At 64.7% G+C, this 21,168-nt stretch overlaps 1 protein-coding gene across 1 annotated transcript; it reads left to right on the plus strand.

Annotated features, from left to right (window-relative positions):
• The first annotated feature begins 7,195 nt into the window (after positions 1–7,195).
• Positions 7,196–18,601, plus strand: AGXT (alanine--glyoxylate aminotransferase). The gene is made up of 11 exons (XM_007127798.2): positions 7,196–7,446; positions 7,542–7,734; positions 9,060–9,124; positions 9,313–9,413; positions 11,555–11,625; positions 13,107–13,191; positions 15,008–15,103; positions 15,786–15,855; positions 17,175–17,270; positions 17,863–17,991; positions 18,254–18,601. The coding sequence occupies exons 1-11, from the start codon at positions 7,216–7,218 to the stop codon at positions 18,359–18,361; spliced, it is 1,245 nt and encodes a 414-aa protein (XP_007127860.1). The 5' UTR covers positions 7,196–7,215; the 3' UTR covers positions 18,362–18,601.
• Positions 18,602–21,168: the final 2,567 nt, after the last annotated feature.

Here is a 21,168-nt window from a genome sequence, read left to right on the forward strand (position 1 = left end):
TGCAAAGTGTCTTCTCACATACTCTGTCCTCTGAGGCTCATAAACCCCTGGGATGCCAGCGAGGGTGGGCGCCTATACCTCCTGCCGCAGAGGCAGTCCCAGTAGGGGACGTTAAGTGACCGATGAGGGCCAGGCCCCAGGAAGAAGCGGGTCCACGCAGGTCTCCCAACCTCCTCCAACAGCGTGCACGCGGCCCCCAGAAATAACTGCATTTAGGGCAATGGACGTTTAGGAAGCTCTCAGTGAGGGTCAGACACGGGAGGGCCGTGGGCACGGGAGTCCCAGGGCACGCGGGCCGTTTCTCAACTCCTTCCGTAAGAGCCGGAGTGAGTTTCGGAGGTGGGGCAGGGCTGGCAGCCCACCGGGAGGTGCCAGCACTCGGCTCCATCTCTGTGTTTTCTCGGCCTCGCCAGCCGGGCTGAGCGACCACAGGGACGGCGCCCCTGTCATCAGCCGAGTGCTTGCGTAGCCAGAGAACAGCTTCCACTTTTGTGTTTGCTGAATCAGAGTTTCAGAAACCTTGGGGGTGTGAGATCGGAGAGGAGAGCGAGGGCTTGTGAAAGAGACGCCAGTGAGCCCTCAGAGGAGCTGTGCCAGGTAGCGGGACCAGGGGGTGGGAGGCTGGAGGGCGGCGGCCAGCAGGGCCCCAGCTCTCGGCACTTAACAGCTGTTGACAGAGAAACCCAAAGGTGAAGCCCCAGCGTCAGGGGCTCCCTGCTGTATTAGCTTCCTAGGGCCGCTGTGACACATCCCCGCAAACTGAGATCTGTTCTCTGCTGGCTCTGGAGTCCAGACGTCCAAAGTCAAGGTGTGGGCAGGGCCGCACTCCTCTGAAGCCTCCAGAGGAGGCTCCTTCCTGCCTCTCCGGCTTCTGCAGGTGGCTGGCGATCCTTGGCGTCCCTCGGCTTGTGGCTGCGTCCCTCCGGTCTCATGGCCTCTGCTGTGTGGCTGTATCTGTGTCCAAATCTCCCTCTCCTTGTAGGGACACCGTCATCGGATGGGGGCCTGCTGTGCCCAGGATGACCTTGCCTTACCTGGGTCACATCTGCAGAGACCTATCATAAGGTCACATTCACGGGTACCAGGGGTCAGGACCGGAACATACAGTTTGGGGGGCACGGTGCGGCCCACAACACCTGAGAGCACTGAGGTCTACCTGGAAGGGGCCTGTTTCCCTGGCACCAGTGCTGGGAACGCGGGCTGCAGCGAAGGCGCGTGGAGGTGGGCCCGACCCCGCAGGGCCACGTGCAGTCCTACCCTGAGCGGCAGGTCCTCACACAGTCAACCCGCCTTCTGGCTTGGATTCCACGGTCGCCCCAGAGAAGAGAACGAGGCCGTCCGGCAGGTGGGGGAGCTCTCAGGTTGGTGGGGGCCTAAAAAAATCCCTGAGATTCTGACTCCTGAGGCCCAGAGGAATCTGATCCGGCCCAATGGCCCTGCAGCACCTGGCACCTGTGTGCCAGGCAGCCCCGGCCTCCCTGCTCACCGAGGCCCGTGATGCCGGCGCCTCCCCGATTTGTGGTCCGGGCGGGGTGAGCAGCTGCTCAGGCCGCACGGTGGAGGCCATTCTAGACGCCCTGCCCGCCGCCGCCGCCTCCAGGAAGGAGGCCAGGCCCTCGTCTCTGGGCCCGACGCAGAGTCTGCTCATAGCCCCTTCGTGGGGCCCCCAGAGTCCCGAGGACGGGGTCAGGGGACTTCTCTCTTCTGGGAATCCAGAGTGGACTCCAGGAGGGCAGTGCTGGACGCCTCCCCGGCTCCCCGCCACCCCCAACACTGAGGAAAACACGCCAGCCAGGCGTGGGCCTGCCGACAGGTGGGGCAACGAAGTGCTAGAGGCGGCTCCCCCAGAATCACAGAAATTCTGACTTCTGAGGCTTTCCAGGGTTCAGGGGTCCTGCCCAGACTCCCGGGAGGCCACCCTCGGAGGTACCCCTATGCGCCCGTCCTCAGCTTGGAGGGGTCGGCAGGGGAGTGGGCAGCGCTTTAGGGAGATCAGAGCCTGGATGGGAGAGTCTGGGGTGCTAGACACCCCCTTTGCTTCCCAGGCCTCGGCGGGCAGAGCGCCCTCAGCCCGTGTGCAGCCCTGGAGGCACAGAGAGATGCGGGTGTGGGCAACCGGGGCAGCAGCGGGGGGCGGGGCTCAGAGGTGCGCAGGGCCCGGGCCAGGGGCGCCGCCAGCAAAGGTGCTGGTCCAGCCCGCCCAGCTGCGGGCCCTGGGCCGGCTGCCTCCCTCCCGGGGACCTGCACTCGCGGCCTCCGGAGGACCAGCCGGACAGGCCGTGCAGTCCCTGACAGCAGAACGGGACGGGGCGCTCTTTCACCTCTCACCTTACCTTGCAGCTAAACCGCAGCTTCCCGTTAACAGGAAAACAGTCAGAGTGGGCTCAGTGCCTGCACCGTGGTGATCCGCGGGAGGAAACGCCAGGCACGCGCATCCAGTCCGGCCTGAGTCTCGCCAAACTTTTCCGCAAAATCTTGTGTCCTGGGTTTTGACGATCCTCATCTCATGTTGGATTTTAAGATGACGTTAAAGTTGATGCTAAATGTATCCTCCGACTGACAGCAAAGCCTGGGTTGACCTGCGTGACGTTTGTGAGGCCAGTGTGTGTCATCTCCTGAGCTCTGTAGGAGGGACATACAAAGATCCACTTCCTGGGTTTTGGGGTGTGAGGGGGTGGGGCGCCCTGGGCGATCCTAGACCCAGGTTCTGCTGTGTTAAAAGCAATGTTTCAAGTCCAAGCGTCAGTGGGAAATACTGGAGAGTATCCCTTTACTTCTTGGTAAACTCAGTAGGCTGGTACCCGGCTGTCCCCCTGGGGCACTGGCCAGGGGAGCCGGAGGGCACTTGGGGCGCAGCCCGGCCAAAGCTCCCACCGCACGGGGCAGGCGCGAGCCTCCGGGCTCCTCTCTGGTTTGTCACGACTGGCACATTATGAATGACACGGCGCCCCAGGGACCCATACGGGAAAGGGGCCGAGCCCCCCATGAGGCCCTGAGAATCACAGCACACCGAGCGGGCACCCCGAGAGCCGCAGGAGCGCTTGGTTTTTCTGCGAGAGGGTGCTTTGCTCTTGTGATCCATGTGTCATTCGTCACCACGTGGCCAGGGGCTTGTCTGCCTGCCCAGCGCCTGGAGAACAGGGGTGACTGGCTGCCGCAAGTTGCCCGTCCACCCTCATCGTCGTGGAGATGAAGCACGCGAGCCGCACCTGCGGCAGCGCCGAGACCGCTCAGTCCTGATTCTCCGAGGCAGAGCTGGGCGGTGCCCTCCCCGGGGCTCCTGGCCCCTCGCCACAGGTGCAGGCTGCCACGCCAGGGCCTGGTGTCCTCACCCAGGGCGCCCTGACCACAAGGAAGCAGCATCGTGCTGGACCGGGGTTGGGCGGAGGGGATGGCAGTTAATCGATGGTGTCCGGAGCCTGGCCCTTGCAGCTCCTGCCAGGGCAGAGCTGAACAAATACCCAGGCACGTGGCGTCTCAGCAGGGGCTGCTCCCTGGGACAGGCGCCGGCGACCTTCTCCCGGCAGAGACCCACCCCTACCGCTCAGGTGGTGACCTGGCCGTGGCGCCTTGGGCCCGGACACCCTCAGGCAGAGCTGCATGTCACACCAGGCAGCCCTGGGGGTCCTGCCGCTCTGGCTGAGGCTGCGGGTTTCAGGCCATCCGGGACACCGCGGGCTGTCTGTGAAACTGTGAGCAGTGGGCCTCGGGCGGCCTCCTCTGGCCCAGGATGTCAGGACAGGCTGGCTTTAGCCGTACGTTTGAGACAGACCATCCGTGGAGACTCCCAGCTGGTAGATAGGACGAGAAGCCCATCGGTACCAGCACACAAGGTCACTGAGTGCCCGGAGGGCCAAGGGGACAGATGGCACCCGCCTGCCTTCACGACACGCCTCTGGGGTGCGGCAGGTTGCAGACCCTCTGGCCAAAGCTGTCGTTTGTGCTTTTCACGTCAACTGTGGGAAACCAGAAGTGAAATTTAAAAACCAGACTCGGTGTGTGGCATGGTGTGGCAGGCATCAGCCCGTGGGTTCCACCGCTGACTGGGCGACTAAGACACTCCTGGGTCTACGGGGAGCCGGGCCCGGGAGGCCCCCTGTGGGCGGGCACCAGGAACCGGCCTGGACTTCATCTCCCCAGGCCCCCACGGCTGCTGGTTCAAGGCCCCGCAGGGTGGCCTGGGGTGAGCCGGCCGGGCTGGGCCTTCCGGAGCTGCAGGACGCAGCTTCTGGGCGGTGCTGTGCTGACCTTGGCCTCAAGACCAGGAACTGCCTAGCCCACCTGGCCAGGTGGCCCTTACCTCCCGGGCTCCGGGGGACAGAGGTCGCTTACCTGCCGCGCCGCTTGCTGTCGTCAATGGCTCGCGGCCCCCAATCTGCTCTCGGACTGAGGAGACGCCTCTCGGATTGCAACACCGCCCTCCCGGTGACGTGGCCGCAGGCCGTCTTTCTGTTTGGGAACGAAGAACACACACCTCCCTCACCTCCCTGGGCTGCCCCCACCCGCCCACCGGCCAGGCCGGGCCAGCCAAGCCCGGGCCCAGGCCTCTCCTGCCCCGACGTGCCGCGCTGGGCGCCCCGCAGGGCTGCACAAAGTGGGGTCCCGCCCGAGGCCCGCACAGACAGGGCGGCCCACGCAGCCTGTGGCGTGGCCGAAGGACGTCTGAGGAGCTCCAGACAGGACGGCTCCCCGGACGGGAGGCTTGGCCACAGCTCTGAGAGAGGAGCCAGAGGGGCTGAGCAAAGAAAGGGACAAGGCTTCCGGGCAGAGGCACAGAGACATTTGCTAGACTGGCGCGAGGCGGCCGTGTGCCTGGCGGGAGGCCCCGATGAACTGGCCCGGGTGGTGCAGCTCCCAGGCGGGCGGAGGGCGGGCCGAGCAGGGCTGGGCTCAGTGACTGAGGGAAGGAGCCCGGGACCGCGTGGCTGCAGGCAAGGTGGCCAGGGCAGGAGCAGAGGCGAGGGCTCTGTCCTGGGGGCCGGGTCGTCCTCCGGCTGCCGGCAGGCAGGGGCCCCCCAGGGTGGACACGGCTGTGGGGCTGGCATCCCCTCCAGCAGGAGAAGCTTCCTCAGCTGTGGCAGGTCAGCCCCAGGGCCGGGCAGGGCTGACACACCTGTGACTCCAGAGGCCCAGTGCCGCACGGGCGCTGCCAGGCCGGTACCGGGCCCCAGCCGCCGCGGCCGGGCCAGACCTGAGGCCCGGTGTCCAGCAGGGATCTGCACAGGCCCTCCTCACACAGGCCTCCGCCTCTGTGCCCAGGTCCCTGCAGCTCCTAGTAGGCCCTCACCACCCCTCCCACCCTGGGGTGGGCCGGCCGCTCCCTTCTCCAAGGCCCAGCTCCGAAGCCCCCACGGACTTTGCCCAGCAGCCCCCGGGGTGGTCCCCTCCGCCAGGCTCTCAGGCCCTTTGGGCGTCTCCTCTCAGCTCCCAGGAGACCGTCGCAGGCCCCAGGACCTCTGCCCCGCCCGCCGGCCGCTGGTAGGGGCTCCTGCTTCTCTTCTTGCTGCCACTGCATCAGCTGGAGCTGCCAGACTGGGTCCTGGCCCAGAGGGGTCGCTTGGGAAGGAAGACGTCGGGGCAGTGAGGAAAGGAGGGAAGGAAGCGGCAAGGGAGGAAGCGCCCGCTGGGCCGCCCCGTGCAGGACGGGGCCAGGCTAGCGGTGGCATGGCAGGCCTGCCCTGGGCCAACAGGGGCACGTTTGGGCCCCCTTCCCTGAGTTTCTTTCTGCCCGCCACTCGGGGCCTGTCCCCTTTGCCTGTTCCTCCCAGGTGACCAGAGCGCCCCGACCCAGCAGGGCTGTGAGGGTCCCCAGGTGCTCAGGCCTGTCCATCCAGGCTAGAGCTCGTGGCGTCCCTGCCGCCCCAGGACGCCGGACGAAGCCTGCCCAAGCAACGAGCGCTGAATGCAGGGCCTCTGCTGAGCTGAGGGGCAAGTCCCCATGGGAGAAGGCCACGCGCACGTGCTTGTCGACCACGGAGGCTCCGTGGAAGCCCGGACGCCTCCCTGGTTACTGAGGCCCAGGCGTCGGATCCCTAAACACAAAACGGGAAGTCCTGGCAAGCTCCAGCCGGGCCCCTTGAGAGCCGTCAGAAGCAAGATCTACTCAGAGAGCATCCGGTCCAGCGCCTCCCTGGCCTGGCCCCCCACAGCGCAGGGCTCCTGCGATGTCCCAGGACGCCAGCGGCTCTGCTGGGCTGCCGCCCGGGCTGGGCCTGGCTCCTCCTGCAGGGCTGCCGCCCGGGCTGGGCCTGGCTCCTCCTGCTGGGCTGCCGCCTGGGCTGGGCCTGGCTCCTCCTGCTGGCCTGCCGCCCGGGCTGGGCCTGGCTCCTCCTGCAGGGTGGCCCCCCACAGCGCAGGGCTCCTGCGATGTCCCAGGGCCTGGCCCCGCCTGCAGGGCTGCCGCCCGGGCTGGGCCTGGCTCCTCCTGCTGGGCTGCCGCCCGGGCTGGGCCTGGCTCCTCCTGCAGGGAGTCTTGGTTGCATTTATTCGACCCACGTGCTGACTCGGAAGCTGAGGGGGCCCCCCGGCGAGCACCATTTGGTTACGTGTGTGGAGACCAAGCATCGGGGCCCTCAGGTGTAGACGGAAAAGGAAATACTTATTCCAAAAGGATCAGGAACGGACATGTCCTCAGCGTATGCATATGTGTGTTTATACACGTGGAGCATATATATTTTCTAAAGTGAGTCTTTCCAGGAGCTGAGCCAGAGTCAGCACACTGTGGCCCTGGGCCAAACCTGGCCCACCGCTTCTTTTGTAAATAAAGTTTTATTAGCACACAGCCACACCCTTGTAACCGCCTTCTCACCACCACAGCAGGGCTGAGCAGTTTTAACACAGCCTGTAGGTCTGCCAAGTCGGAAATGTTGGCGCTCTGGTCCCATAAGAAAAACGCTGGGGCCCCCTGAGCCCAGCCAGGTGTCCCAGGCTGGGCATCCTTCGGGGATGGAGCGGGAGGGGCGGCTGGAGAGCAGAGGGCAGCTGGCCAAGATCTGTTTTTCACTGACTGGACTTTGTTGCCTCCTCCTCTCCCACCGAGGGTTCAACACCCCTGCTGCCAAGCCTTCACGTGCGGGACGAGCATTGATAACGGCCTGGTAACAACGGCACACGGCAAAAGGCGGCAGGCGGAGCAGAAACGCATCGACCAGGCTCGCCTCCTGGACGCCCCCGTGTCCTCTGGTGCCCATCGTCCAGTGCAGGGCCTGCTGGGAAATGCTCCGGACACTGACCGCGGCCAGCGCGGCCCTGGGGCACAAGGCGGCAGGTTGGCTGAGGACCATGGCCTCCCACCCGCTGCTGGTGGCCCCCCCAGAAGCCCTGAGTAAGCCCCTGTCCCTCCCCAGCCGGCTTCTGCTGGGGCCCGGCCCCTCTAACCTGACCCCCCGCGTCATGGCGGCTGGGGGGCGGCAGACGATAGGACACATGCACGAGGAGATGTTCCAGGTAGGCCACTGAGACACAGCGGTCAGTGCCCTGAGTGGCCTCCTCCCTGGGGTGGGAGTAGGGGAGGCGGTGACCTGCCTGTCCGCTGCCCCCAGATCATGGACGAGATCAAGCAAGGCATCCAGTACGTGTTCCAGACCCGGAACCCCCTCACGCTGGCCATCAGCGGCTCGGGGCACTGCGCGCTGGAGGCCGCCCTGTTCAACCTCCTGGAGCCGGGGGACTCCTTCCTGGTCGGGGTCAACGGCATCTGGGGGCAGCGGGCCCAGGACATCGGGGAGCGCATCGGTAAGAGACGGTGTGGGCGTGGGGTGCGGCCCTTCGCTCCATGCTTCCCCCAAGGCCTCCCTCCTCCGGCACGAAGCCTGGAAGCCCCCCTCTCCAGGTACCAACCTCGGGCCCTGAGCACTTACCCCCCTTGGAGGCCCTTCACGCATCCACCTGCCTGCCAGCCTGCTGCCTCCTCCAAGTGGGCGGCGCCGGGATGCTCGAGGGGCCCCCATCCCCCTGGTCTCCCGGGGTTTGGGGAGCAGCTATTTCCGGAGCCCGTGGTGGGGACGGCGCTGCAGGGACTCCTCTGGTCTCAGCACAGACCCAGGGCATCCCCGCAGCTGTCTGAGGCCCCCAGGAGCCACCTCCACTCCGTCACAGGACAAGGTTTCAGAAGCTGACATCCACCCCCCGCAAAATCTCAGAAACAGCTCTGTTTCTAGAGCTGCAAATTATGGAGGCATGGACAGGGTTTCCACTTCCAGAGTAAAATTTACTAAAGGGAGAGACAGAAGTCGAAAGCCCGAGGGTGCATTGGGTTTAATGATTTACCGCGGGTTTGGAAACATCACCACGGAACCCCTGCCTGGTCAGCTCCACACATGGCCACCCTCGGTCCAGGTTAATGGACAACCCCCGACAGCCCGAGGGCATCCTGACCCCTCACCGGGGCCCCTCCAGTCCACACGCTGGTTTCCCAGGGGAGCCCGGGTCGGGCAGGGTCCAGGACCCTGAGCGGACCTCGGCCACCCTCCTGGCCTGGGCAAGCCCCTCCCCTGCCTCCACCACACACCCCAGGCCCCTGAGGCTGGGATGGTCCTAGGGCCTCCCTGCCTCCTGCATATGACGCTGGGGGCCTGCTGTGCACGGGGAGGGGGGCAGGGCTTCAAGAGACAGAGCAGGACAAGGGCCTCCCTGGAGCCCCAAGGCCCCAGAGAGGGCAAAGCCTGCTCCTGCCTCCTGCATCCATTCACCCAGTCATCCATCAAACGCACGGCCCCTCCGAAGCCACCTTCTGCTGGGAGGCACCCGTCTGCTCAGCCCTGCACAGATGCTTCTCTACTGCCCGTGTGGAGAGGGCTGCAGAGAACCGGGGTGCCCCGGCCTGGCTGGGCTCAGGGAAGGTGGGCTGGGGAGGGGACAGTGGAGCTGAGGGACCCGCCCTCATCCACGGCACCCCGGAACCCGGATTCACCGAGCACACTCCACCTTCCCCCTCCAGCAGCGGCTGGGGGCAGGCGTGGGCGGCCCTCACAGGACCCAGCTGCTCGGCCCGGCCTCCGGCCCCAGCACTGGCTCCCCCACAGCGTGCGGGGTCTGCTCACCACTCACTCTGCCCCCAGGAGCCCGCGTACACCCGATGATCAAGGACCCTGGAGGCCACTTCACGCTGCAGGAGGTGGAGGAGGTACGGGGGGTGCGCCGGCCTGGGGAGGGGGCCGGTCAGCTGGGGGAGCGGGAGGGGTTGAGGGGCATCCAGCTCCCACTGTCCAGATCTGCACTGTCCCTGGGGAGGAAATGTGGGTGGGGGCCTACCAGGCGGAGGCCCCTTCCCTGCACTGGCTCTGCCCACGGCTGTAACCTCTGTCCCCTCAGGCCCTGGCCCAGCACAAGCCCGTGCTGCTGTTCCTGACCCAGGGGGAGTCATCCAGCGGCGTGCTGCAGCCCCTCGACGGCTATGGCGAGCTCTGCCACAGGTGAGCCTGTTCCCTCAGGTGGGCCTGTCCGCACAGGTGAACCTGTCCCCTCAGGTGGACCTGTCCGCACAGGTGAACCTGTCCCCTCAGGTGAGCCTGTCTGCACAAATGAGTCTGTCTGCACAGATGAGCCTGTCCCCTCAGGTGAGCCTGTCCGAACAGGTGAGCCTGTCCCCTCAGGTGGGCCTGTCCGCACAGGTGAGCCTGTCCCCTCAGGTGAGCCTGTCCCCTCAGGTGGGCCTGTCTGCACAGGTGAACCTGTCCCCTCAGGTGAGCCTGTCCCCTCAGGTGAGCCTGTCCCCTCAGGTGGGCCTGTCTGCACAGGTGAACCTGTCCCCTCAGGTGAGCCTGTCCCCTCAGGTGAGCCTGTCCCCTCAGGTGGGCCTGTCTGCACAGGTGAACCTGTCCCCTCAGGTAAGCCTGTCCCCTCAGGTGATCCTGTCCGCACAGGTGAGCCTGTCCGCACAGGTGAGCCTGTCCACACAGGTGAGCCTGTCTGCACAAATGAGCCTGTCCCCTCAGGTGGGCCTGTCTGAACAGGTGAGTCTGTCCCCTCAGGTGAGCCTGTCCCCTCAGGTGGGCCTGTCTGAACAGGTGAACCTGTCCCTTCAGGTGAGCCTGTATGCACAAATGAGTCTGTCCCCTCAGGTGAGCCTGTCCCCTCAGGTGGGCCTGTCCGCACAGGTGAGCCTGTCCCCTCAGGTGGGCCAGTCCGCACAAGTGAGCCTGTCCCCTCAGGTGGGCCTGTCCGCACATGTGAGCCTGTCCACACAGGTGAGCCTGTCCCCTCAGGTGAGCCTGTCTGCACAAATGAGCCTGTCCCCTCAGGTGAGCCTGTCCGCACAGGTGAGCCTGTCCCCTCAGGTGAGCCTGTCCCCTCAGGTGGGCCGTCCCCTCAGGTGGGCCTGTCCGCACAGGTGAGCCTGTCCGCACAGGTGAGCCTGTCCCCTCAGGTGGGCCTGTCCGCACAGGTGAGCCTGTCCGCACAGGTGGGCCTGTCCGCACAGGTGGGCCTGTCCACACAGGTGAGCCTGTCCGCTCAGGTGAGCCCGTCCCTTAGGTGAGCCTGTCCAGGGTGGCAGTGCGGGGGCAGAGCCAGGCACAGATCAGACCAGTCTGAGGACAGGGTGGGAAAGTGGTGGGCTGCTGGCCGGTCCTCCCAGCCTCTGCCGTGTGACGGGGGTGCAGGTCCTCGGGGGTCCTCCTGGCCCTGGGCCGAGGCTGGATGGACCCTCCCATCTGAGAGCTGGGTCAGGTGTCCCCCCAGCACCACTGCCCTCCTGGCCCCATGACTAGGGAGGGCTCACGCTGACCCTGCAGCCTTGGTGCCAGGGCTGCCCCGGCCTGCCCCCCTCGCCCCGAGGTCCCAGAGCCCCAAAGCAGCGCCGTCCTCCACTGCCTTCCGCCAGGCTCCCCCACCCCTGCACGGGCTGCCCAGGGCCGTGCGTGGGGTCAGGTGGGATTCCCGCAGTCGTGCTCTGGACAGCCGACCGCAGGGTGGAAGGAGAGAAGCTCCACCGACAGGCAGGGTCACCCCGGCAGGGCTGCCATCCTCCGCGGGGGCCTCGGGCCCACTGGGCACAGCCCAGCCAGGACCGCCTGCTGCCTGGAGTCTTGTCCAGTGAATCAAGCTCACAGATGTCACCTGGGCTACGACTCCCATAGGTCCGCGTGGGATACGCTTTGTGCCTTTTTTAAAGAAAATGTGGAGGTGCAGGGAAGTCAGAGGTTTCAGCTCAGGCTGTTTCTGGACTCTGTCCTCCCCATGCTCTGGACTTCTGCCCTGTGGGCTGTCAGCAGGACAGTTGCAGCCTTGTGCTAGGCTGGTCCCTGGACCCCACACGGCCCTTGGCCCTGAGCACTCAGAGCACCCAGCCAGCCCCCAGGACACAGACTGCCTGGCTGGCCTCATGAGTACCTGGGTCCGGCCACCTGGGGCCCCCAGGGTGACGCTCGCTGTGCCGGGGGCTCACCCTGGTTCAGACACAGAGCTGGTCCCGGGGAGCTGAGAGCCCTGGAAGAGGCACCCTGGGGGAGGTGGGAGGCACCCCCTGCTTCCCCGGTGGCCCTTCTAAAGGCTCTTAAGGCCCCTCCAGAAACCCCACCCAGGGGTAGAGTCTGAAGCCCCCTCCCGCCCCCAGGTACCAGTGCCTGCTCCTGGTGGACTCGGTGGCATCCCTGGGCGGGGTCCCCATCTACATGGACCAGCAGGGTAAGGGAGCGCCCCCCACCCCAGCCACCGGTGGCCCGAAGCGTCAGAAGCCCTGGCTGGGAGGGGTCCTGTGCCAGGGCCTGCGTGTCCGTCAGCCGCATACCGGATTAGGCGCTGGTCTCCACAAGGCGTGGGGGAAGCACCAGCTCCTCACGGGGCAGGACACGCTCCATAAACTGACCACACCCCGTGTTTCTGCTGGCCCACTGGGCCGGGACCAGGGGGCAGGCGGGAGGAAGGGACCCTCCAGGGGAGGCGTTTGGAGAGGCACTCAGAGCCTCGGAGGAGGGGTGGGGGCAGTGCCAGGGCCCCTGCCAATCAGGATGCCGACCCCCCCAACGCCTGTCACGTGCAGGGAGCACCGCTGATATTGTCACCTGCAGGCCAGCCCGGGGAAGACTTCCAGGCCCCGCGTCTCCTCAGGGAGGAAAGCCTGGGTCCACTCTGGGTGGTGCTGCGTCCACGGCTGCCCACCCCACTTGGCCTGGCCCGCTTCTCGCTCTGCAGGGTGCTCTGCTCTGCGGGATCCAGTGCTGCAGGGGGAGCCTTCTGGGCTGACCCCAAACCACTGCTCTGAAAGGACAAGCGCACAGAGGGGCCCTGGGGAAGGGAGCAGGAGGCAGGGCTGTCCCCGGGACGCCCACCCTGGGCCTCCAGGCTGGCCGCCCCCGCCGTGCAGGGAGAAGCCGGGCAAGGAGGCTCCAGCCTGCGGCCCGGGCCGCGGAGCAGCAGGGCCAGGCTCAGGCCTCTGGCCTTCACTGCCCCATCCCGGCCTCCACGGGACCCTGTGGGTCAGCAGATGTCAGCCTAATGTCAACAAGGGTCCCTCTCGATGCTGCTCTTGAGGATTCATCGCTGTGTGAAAACACCCACTTCACCCCTTTCCTCTCGGGAGAGCTTTGGGTCCACCCAGTTTTCGGCTTTAGGAATGAACTCTAAAGAGCAGTCCGGGTCCACCTGTCCGTGCACCTGGGCACGCAGTTCCCCCGGGTCCCCACCCTCAGGGAGTCAGAGACGGGTGCAGGGCTTGGATTCGAACCCTGGTCCTCTGTCCTCCCAGCTTTGGGCTTGACCACCGCCCTCTGCGGCTGCCCCAGAATTTGAAAATCCCCTCAGGCCGCGTGGAAGCCCGGGGGTCGTGCGCTGCAAGATGTGAAGGAAAAGCCCGTTTGCTCCTCCACCCTCTGCCGCCCCCCGCTCTCTCCCAGCGCTTGACCCCAGACACATGGGTTTTCCACACCAAGCAGATGCTAACGGGGTGCCCTCCAGTTAGCTCAGCCCACCTGCAATAGCGTCAGACCCCACAGGTTAAGGGTCTAGTCCTCCGACACTGTCCCTCCCATTTCCGACACCAGTTGCGTGGTGGGTCCCAGGTTCCCGCAACTTCTGCCGGACTCTCAGGACCTGGGCTGGGCGGCGCCCCCGCGACCCCTCCTCCACGTGGGGCTCGGCCCCTGAGCATGGGCCCCTCCCCTCCACAGGCATCGACGTCTTATACTCGGGCTCCCAGAAGGTCCTGAACGCCCCTGCAGGCACCTCGCTCATCTCCTTCAGTGACAAGGCCAAGTGAGTGAGCCCCGCCCCCAGCCAGGGCTGGACGGGCAGCAAGGCCAGACGACCCCGAGGAGGGAGGGACAGAGCAAGGGAGGGGTCGGCTCCTCGGGCCGTGCTCTGCAGTGCTCCCCCCAGCCTGGACAGGTGCCCGCCCTGGACAGGTGAGCCCATTCTCTGGGTTCCCAGGGAGCGGGGTGTCTGGGGCAGCCTGAGGGCCATGCGTGTGGCCGAGTGGCCTGGCCAGGCTGGCCTCCAGAAGGTGCTCCCTGTGGACCCGGGGCTTGTGTGTGGGCTGCAGGGCCCAGAGTTCCAGCAGGTCCCTGGCCTCAAGCCAAGGATGGGGGGCAGTGCCAGCCCGCTGCTGCCTCCACCCTGGCTCAGCATCCAGGAGCCGATGCAGGAGCTGCTGCCCGGGCTAGGCACAGGCCCCCTTCACCCGCTGCAGCCTCAACACCCGCCATGTCCCCGGTGTCCAGACCCTGAACCAGGCCTGGGTGGGCTGGGGGAGGGGATTGAGGACCGGCCCCAGCAGGCCGTTACCGTGAGCTGCACCCAGGTGACGGAACAGAGAGGATGTGAGGAGAGATCTGGAGTTCTGTGTGGGTGTGCAAAGTCTGAGAGGCCCGGAGGCAGGTCAAGGAGGCATCTGGGTCTGAGTCCGGAGGTCAGACAGCGGCCCCGGTCTGTTCACCTCCATCTGGAGCTGTTGGAGAACACCTGTATTTAATGTTTCAAGATCAGCCAGCATCGCCTGGGACCTGAGAGCAGAGGAGCCCACGGGGGTGCAGGGCTTGGGGAGACCAGGGGGAAGGAAAGGAGAGAACAGGACGGGCCGGGTGGGGAGGAGAGGCCTGCCAGGGCAGCCTGGGGTTACTTGGCCCGGGGACGCGGCTCTTCCCAGGCTGCCCCAGAGGCCCCTCCGGCAGACCCCAGCTTCACAGTTTCTTCCCCAAGCCTGCGCTGGTTTCTAGGAGAGGTGAGGCCTCATCTCTAGACCCCCAGCCTCAGTCTCCCCTCTGTCATTTTCTTATGAGTATACTATTTTTATTTTAATTACATTTAAATTTCACCATTTAACACTGAGCGTAAGCATATGCTGACCCTATGTTCAGATTTTTGTAACAAAGATAAATGGACAGATAAGGGAAGTGTGCAAGAAACGTCGTACCATATATCAAACAATTAGAGAAAATCTCAGGGGTGATGTAATTATGTGCCTTTATCCATTAGGTATACATTTAGCATAGGGACCAGCCAGGTAACTGGAGGACTGCACAGAAAGGCCCTTGACTTCAGACTTGGGACAAACCAAGGGCTCTGCCCGTGTATAAAACCACTGAATTCAAGAGGGGCGGCAGCAAACAGGATAGGTATTAGGGAACGGGCTCCCGCCGGCTGGGACTGTGGGGCCAGTCTGCGGGGAACGGGCTGCCTGGAGCCTGCAAATGTTTCAGCTCAAGTCCGGGCCTGTAGGTAAGGGGAGCAGCCTGGAGACTCCACGGTTAGTGCATTCTTCAAAGTTTCCGGGTTTTCCAACAAGTTCCCAGGACGCTTTCCTCATATAGGGTCCCCTCTGTCATCCTTACGTGTTTGAACTCACCACGCAGCAGACCCTCCGGTCCCCCTTTCTCTGACCTGAGCAATGAGTTGGGGTGACTCCATGGGAATCAGCCCGGCCCGAGTGACAGGCGCACACCCTCGAGGCAGAGGCACAGGCTGGGCCCCGGGGGGCCTGAATACAGACACGGGGGTCCTGGGGGCCCCACCCATCTGGCTCACTTCTGAGCAATGGAGGGCGGGGGGCATTCAGGCTGATTCTCCTCCCCAGGAATAAGATCTACACTCGGAAGACCAAGCCCTTCTCCTTCTACCTGGACATCAAGCGGCTGGCCAACTTCTGGGGCTGCGAGGACAAGCCCAGGATGTGAGAGAGGGGGCAGGGCTGGGTGGGGAGAAAAGGGGGTGGGTGGCTAGGGGGAGGGAAGTGCTAAGGGATGGGGAGCCCCACCCTCACGCCCTCATACCCCAGCTGGAGCCCCGGGGTTCACCAGTGCCAGGCCTTCAATGCCCCCAACGGGGTCCCCCCATTCCTCCCAGGGCCCCCAGGCCTGGTCCCCACCCCCCTTTCCATGGGCCCCTCTCCTCCCAGAAGTCCCAGCGCATCTGCAGGCACTTTGGACCTGGCCTGACACATCTTCCCAATCCTGGGCCTTGCTTTACCCATCTCTCAGAGGGAGTGGGGGGCCAGGGGGTTCTCTGTGAGGTGGCTTTGACCTTAACCTGAGGCCCCTTACGTGACACACGTAGACAGGGACACCAGGAACTGTGCCCTACGCAGCGGGCACAGCGGGGCCCTGGGGCCCCAGGTGGGGGCCAGCGCCTGGTCTCCGGCCCAGTCAGCCTCCCGCCGCAGCCCGGCCAGTGCCCTGCTCTGAGCCGGGCTCTCCCCAGATCTGGCTGCAGGTCTGTGGCCCCCAAGCTGGACCGCGCTCCCCTGGGTGGGGGCCGACCCGTCGTCAGAGAGCCTGGGTCAGCTGGGGCTGGGAGAGACACAGTCACTGCCCTGGCCCCGCCCAGTGACCTGGCCACCCCCTCCTGTCTTCCAGATACCATCACACCACCCCCGTGGTCAGCTTGTACAGCCTGAGAGAGAGCCTGGCCCATCTAGCAGAGCAGGTGAGCGGAGGGGCCAGCTGAGCAGCGTGGAGCTGGGACCCCGCAGGTGCTGAGGCTGGAGAGCCGCTGGGCGCGCCCCCTCTCCTCCCAGAAGTCCCAGCGCATCTGCAGGCACTTTGGACCTGGCCTGACACATCTTCCCAATCCTGGGCCTTGCTTTACCCATCTCTCAGAGGGAGTGGGGGGCCAGGGGGTTCTCTGTGAGGTGGCTTTGACCTTAACCTGAGGCCCCTTACGTGACACACGTAGACAGGGACACCAGGAACTGTGCCCTACGCAGCGGGCACAGCGGGGCCCTGGGGCCCCAGGTGGGGGCCAGCGCCTGGTCTCCGGCCCAGTCAGCCTCCCGCCGCAGCCTGGCCAGTGCCCTGCTCTGAGCCGGGCTCTCCCCAGATCTGGCTGCAGGTCTGTGGCCCCCAAGCTGGACCGCGCTCCCCTGGGTGGGGGCCGACCCGTCGTCAGAGAGCCTGGGTCAGCTGGGGCTGGGAGAGACACAGTCACTGCCCTGGCCCCGCCCAGTGACCTGGCCACCCCCTCCTGTCTTCCAGATACCATCACACCACCCCCGTGGTCAGCTTGTACAGCCTGAGAGAGAGCCTGGCCCATCTAGCAGAGCAGGTGAGCGGAGGGGCCAGCTGAGCAGCGTGGAGCTGGGACCCCGCAGGTGCTGAGGCTGGAGAGCCGCTGGGCGCGCCCCCCCCGCAGATTCCCTCAAGCTGATTGGGGGCAGGGGGTGAGAGGGCTGCTAAGACTCGGAGAACTGCTGGTTGGTTTGCTGAGGGGCCGCAGGAAGGAGGAGGTGCTGGGGGCCTGCTGGAGAGTAGCCCTGAGTGGGGAGGGGATAGCTCTGGGCAGGCGTGGGATGGCGGTGGGGGGGAGAGCCGGCTGCCAGCTGAGGGTAGAGGCCCCGGAGGACAGAGCCCTGAGGGCAGATGCGGGGACAGGGCTGGGAGGGCAGGAGGCAGCGTGCGGCCCAGAAGCCTTTCTGCCCCCTGCCAGCCCCCCACCTCTGGCCAGGTCGTCTCCACCCCTCCCAGGGGCCTGGAGGATCCAACCACCGGCTGGGCCGCCACGTCCCTCTCCCAGACCCAGACTATTTCCACCTCCCTGAGGTAGCCCCGCCCGGCCCCTGGGGCAGAGTCAGGGCCCTGAACCTGGGGCTCCAGGGGGCTCCCGAGGCGCTCAGGGTCCAGGCCAGGAGAGGAGCCCCTCCCCCGGCCAAAGTTACCCCCGGTGGACGCCAGCCGGCTTCTCCCTCTCTGCCCCCCGACGAGGGCCCCCAGCCCACCCTGCCTTCCCCGCCGCCCCTCCCCACGCAGGGCCTGGAGAACAGCTGGCGGCAGCACGGCGAGGCCGCAGAGTACCTGCACGGGCGCCTGCGGGGGCTGGGCCTGCAGCTCTTCGTGAGGGACCCGGTGAGCGGGCGGGGGCATCGGGCGTCAGACGGCGGCGGGGGGAGGGGCCGCTCCGGCGCAGCCCCCTCCTCTGGACGTGGCAGTGCTGGCGGGGGCAGGGCGGTCCTGGGGTGCGGAGGCTGGCAGCGTCCTTGTCGCGGTTTCCTGGCCTCCGGATCTCAGGACATTGAGTTGGACGCCTCCACCTCCCCCAGAGCCTCCCCACCCGGAGTAGTTACGGGCGATCCCCGAGCTGGAGGACGCCCATCGGCCCCCAGAGCGCCAGCCAGACACCATCCTGGAGGGGCTGGGGGTAGGGGGTCAGCTGAATAAGCCAGGCGCCCCGAGTTTCAGCCTGTGGCCTGTCAGAGAACAGACACAGGGAGGGGTCCCTGGAGGCTGGAAGCCCTGCCCTGAGCGCCAGCCGGTGGGCGTGGCTCCTGGGGCGGTGGTGACCTCGCTCTCCTGGGGCCCTTTCTCCGTCCCCCATATGCATCCCTGCCCGCCCCTTTGGAGCCTGCGGCCAGGGTTGGCCAGGCCAGGGCAGGCCCGGCCAGGGCGGGTGGAGCTGGCTGCGATGTCACGAGGTGGCTGAGCCCGGCCTGGCCTGCAGGCAACGCGACTGCCCACCATCACCACCGTGGCCGTACCTGCGGGCTACGACTGGAGAGACCTCGTCCGCTACGTCATGGACCACTTCAACATCGAGATCACGGGCGGCCTCGGGCCCTCGGTGGGGAAGGTAAGGGGGGCCTGCTGTTCCGAGTGCTCCACATCCAGGCCGAGGTCAGCGGGCATCTGAGGACCCAGGACAGCAGGGCATCAGGAAGGGAACACCTTTCTCTGAACCCCGGGGACTGTACTGGGAGTGACCTAGGCCAAGTGTACCCTCCTGCCCCCTTCCTCCCGCACAGGGGGACGCCAGCTGGCTCTGCCCTGACCTCAGTCACAGCCAGGCAGGGCCCCAGACAGAGGCTGACATCTGCGCCCCGCCCCTGCCCTAGGTCCTGCGGATCGGCCTGCTGGGCTGTAACGCCTCCCGGGAGAACGTGGACCGAGTGATCGGGGCCCTGCAGGAGGCCCTGCAGCGCTGCCCCCGGAACAAGCTGTGACCCGGCTGCCTGTCCCATGCTCACGCAGTCGGCTGGGGGTGGGAACCCGGGGCAAACAGACTCTGCAAGGGGGACAGGCCCCGGGGACAGGACAGCTGCTGACCCAGCCCAGGTGAAGGGGGGAGGGGCAGGGCCGGGCAGCTGCCCCCGCCCCCAGGGGCCCGTCCCCTCCGAGTGGAGCTTCCTGGATGTGGGCCATTTGGACCCTCAGCGCCTCCCCAGTGAGCTGCCGTCCCCATACGTCACTGGCCTGTGAATGTTCAATAAAGAAGCAGCTGGTCGTCTGTCCTCACTGTGTGGGGCTGGGCTGCAGAGGAGTCTGGCAGGAAGGCCCCCCGCTCCCTGACCGCACCTTTGTTGCGGGGAGCTCAGGGAGCGGATCCTCGCCTGGGCCTCCCCCGGGCTGGAGGACGGGGTGTGTGACCGTCAGCTGGGCCGGGGGCCCTGACACTGCACACTCTGGGCCCGAGCTTGAACCTGCAAAACACATCCTCACGTACAACCTCCACGGAAGGCCCGCAGGGTCGCGGGACCAGGGCACCAAGATGCCCAAGAGCAAACAGCCAGGACTTGAGCCCTGATGGCTCCAGGGCACGCCACAGGCACGCAGGCCACTGCAGGTGCCGAACGAACGTCTGGGAGTTCGCGGCCCTGGGGCCACTCTGCCCTCGGGTGTGCAGCTGAGGGGGACCCCCAGCCCCGAGCCCACGCCCCTGCTCTGCCTGGCTCCCCCTGACACCCTGTCCCTTGGCTCCTGCCCCTCACTGGTTTCTGCCTATGCCAGGCTCCCTCGCCTCTCCTGCCTGGGAAGGGTCAGGCCAGGCCGGACCAGCGTGTGCTGCAGGCAGCCACAGCCACGTCCACACCTCCAGGTCCTCACCCATCCTAAGAACCTCTGGTCTCCCTCTGGTCGAGGTGGGCACCCACACCCCATGCAGCCCCGTGTCTTTGTGGAGGGCTGGGGCTGGCCTGGCTCCACCCCGTCGCTCCCCCAGCTGGGGGCTGGGCACAGCTTTGGGCCCTTGGGGGGGGGCTCTGAGCAGACCCGAGGCCCGCTGCCCCGTGGTGCTCACAGCCACCGGGAGAGCTGGCACTCGTAGGGTGACCCAGACACTGTCACAGGGCAGCTGTGATCACAGCACAGGAGCTGAGAGGCCAGGGGGTCTGAAATCCCGTTTTTAAAGTCCTCTTTGTTCATGTGTTTCTTTTATGGTCTGTGCTGTTTGGATCCGCCCTAGGAAACCTCTGCCTGCCTTGAGGTCCTGAAGATCTGTTCCCATGTTTTCTTCTAGAAACTTTGTGGTGTCCGGTTTTATGTTGAGGTTTATGACCCACCTCCCATTGATTTTGTGCGTGGAGTCGAGAAGGGGGCAAGGTTCATTTTTATCCAGACTGATACCCAGTCTTTCCAATGTTTGTTAAATAGATTTTCCTTCCCGTCTAGTTGACATGTGGCCCTTTGCCAGCTGTGACCGTAGGTGCAGGTCTCCTTCTACCTCCTCTGTTCCCTTTCGTTGCTGACTTTATCCGCCCTTATGTCCACACCGCACTGTCTTAAGTACGTCAGCTTCACAGAGAGTGTTGAAATCAAGTAGTGTGCGTCCTCCAGTTTCATTCTCCCTTTTAAAGATTGTATTTCCTATCCTAGATCTTTTGAATGCGCATATAAATTTTAGTCATCTTGTCTATTTCCTCAGAATACCTTACTGGAATTTTGGTGGGAATTGTACTAAATCTATATATCAACTTAAGGACAATGGAAACTATTAAAATAGTACAAATGCTTGTTCATGAACATTAATTTAGGTCTTTTAAAATTAAACTTAGCCGTGTTTCCAGTTTTCAGCGTAGAGGTCTTACACATCTTTTATTTGATGTGTTCCTAGGTGTTTGGGGTTTTGTTTTATATATAAATTTATTTATTTTTGGCTGCATTGGGTCCTGGCTGCTGCGCGTGGGCTTTCCCCAGCTGCGGTGAGGGGGGCCACTCCTCATCGTGGTGCACGGGCTTCTCAGTGCAGTGGCCTCTCCTGTTGCGGAGCACAGGCTCTAGGTGGGCAGGCTTCATGTCTTGGGGCTCGCGGGCTCAGTTGCTCCACGGCATGTGGGACCTTCCCGGACCAGGGCTCGAACCCGTGTCCCCTGCGTTGGCAGGCGGACTCTTAAGCACTGCACCACCAGGGAAGCCCTGTGTTTGGTATTTTTGATGCTACTGTAAAAGGTATTTTTAAAATTTCATTTCCAATATTGATTCTTAATATATAGATTTATAGCTAACTCTTCTCTATAAGCAGACCTAGTAGTTTCTTCGTAGATTCCTTGCGAGTTTCTATGCAGACAATCAAGTCGTCTATGAATAACAATATTTTCACCCCTTCTTTTCCAGTGTTCATATCTTTTCATCCTTTTTTCCTGCCTCGTTGCACAGGTGAGGACCCTGTACCAGGTGGCTCCCGATGGGCAGCTCGGAGCACACGGTCCGCTGGGGTCTCGCAGGCGGGGCCTCGTTCTCCACCCGGGCCGCGCATCATGGCAGACACTGTGCTGAGCACTGAGGCTGCAGATGACGTGGTCCCGCTCCACCACCTCCACGACCACGTTAGGGTTTCCGGAGGTGCCACGCGCTGCCCACTCTCCCAGGGTTCCACCGGCACCTGCACCTGCTGGAGAGCCCAGCTGGGCTCTGACCCCACTCGGGACCCACAGCCTTCCGAGTCACTTACCCTCCGCACTTTGGAGCCCACAGCCGTCCGAGTCACTTACCCTCCGCACTTTGGAACCCACAGCCGTCCGAGTCACTTACCCTC

The sequence above is a fragment of the Physeter macrocephalus genome, chromosome 2 (genome assembly GCF_002837175.3).
Source record: "Physeter macrocephalus isolate SW-GA chromosome 2, ASM283717v5, whole genome shotgun sequence".
NCBI classification, from domain to species: domain Eukaryota; kingdom Metazoa; phylum Chordata; class Mammalia; order Artiodactyla; family Physeteridae; genus Physeter; species Physeter macrocephalus.

What these genes read in the sequence shown, in the direction of transcription:
- AGXT (XM_007127798.2), top strand. Translation starts at nt 7,216, where the DNA reads ATGCTCCGGACACTGACCGCGGCCAGCGCGGCCCTGGGGCACAAGGCG. An exon ending in CATCTACATGGACCAGCAGG is followed by an intron (nt 11,626 to 13,106) that starts GTAAGGGAGCGC and finishes TCCCCTCCACAG; the next exon opens with GCATCGACGTCTTATACTCG. An exon ending in TCCTTCAGTGACAAGGCCAA is followed by an intron (nt 13,192 to 15,007) that starts GTGAGTGAGCCC and finishes TCTCCTCCCCAG; the next exon opens with GAATAAGATCTACACTCGGA.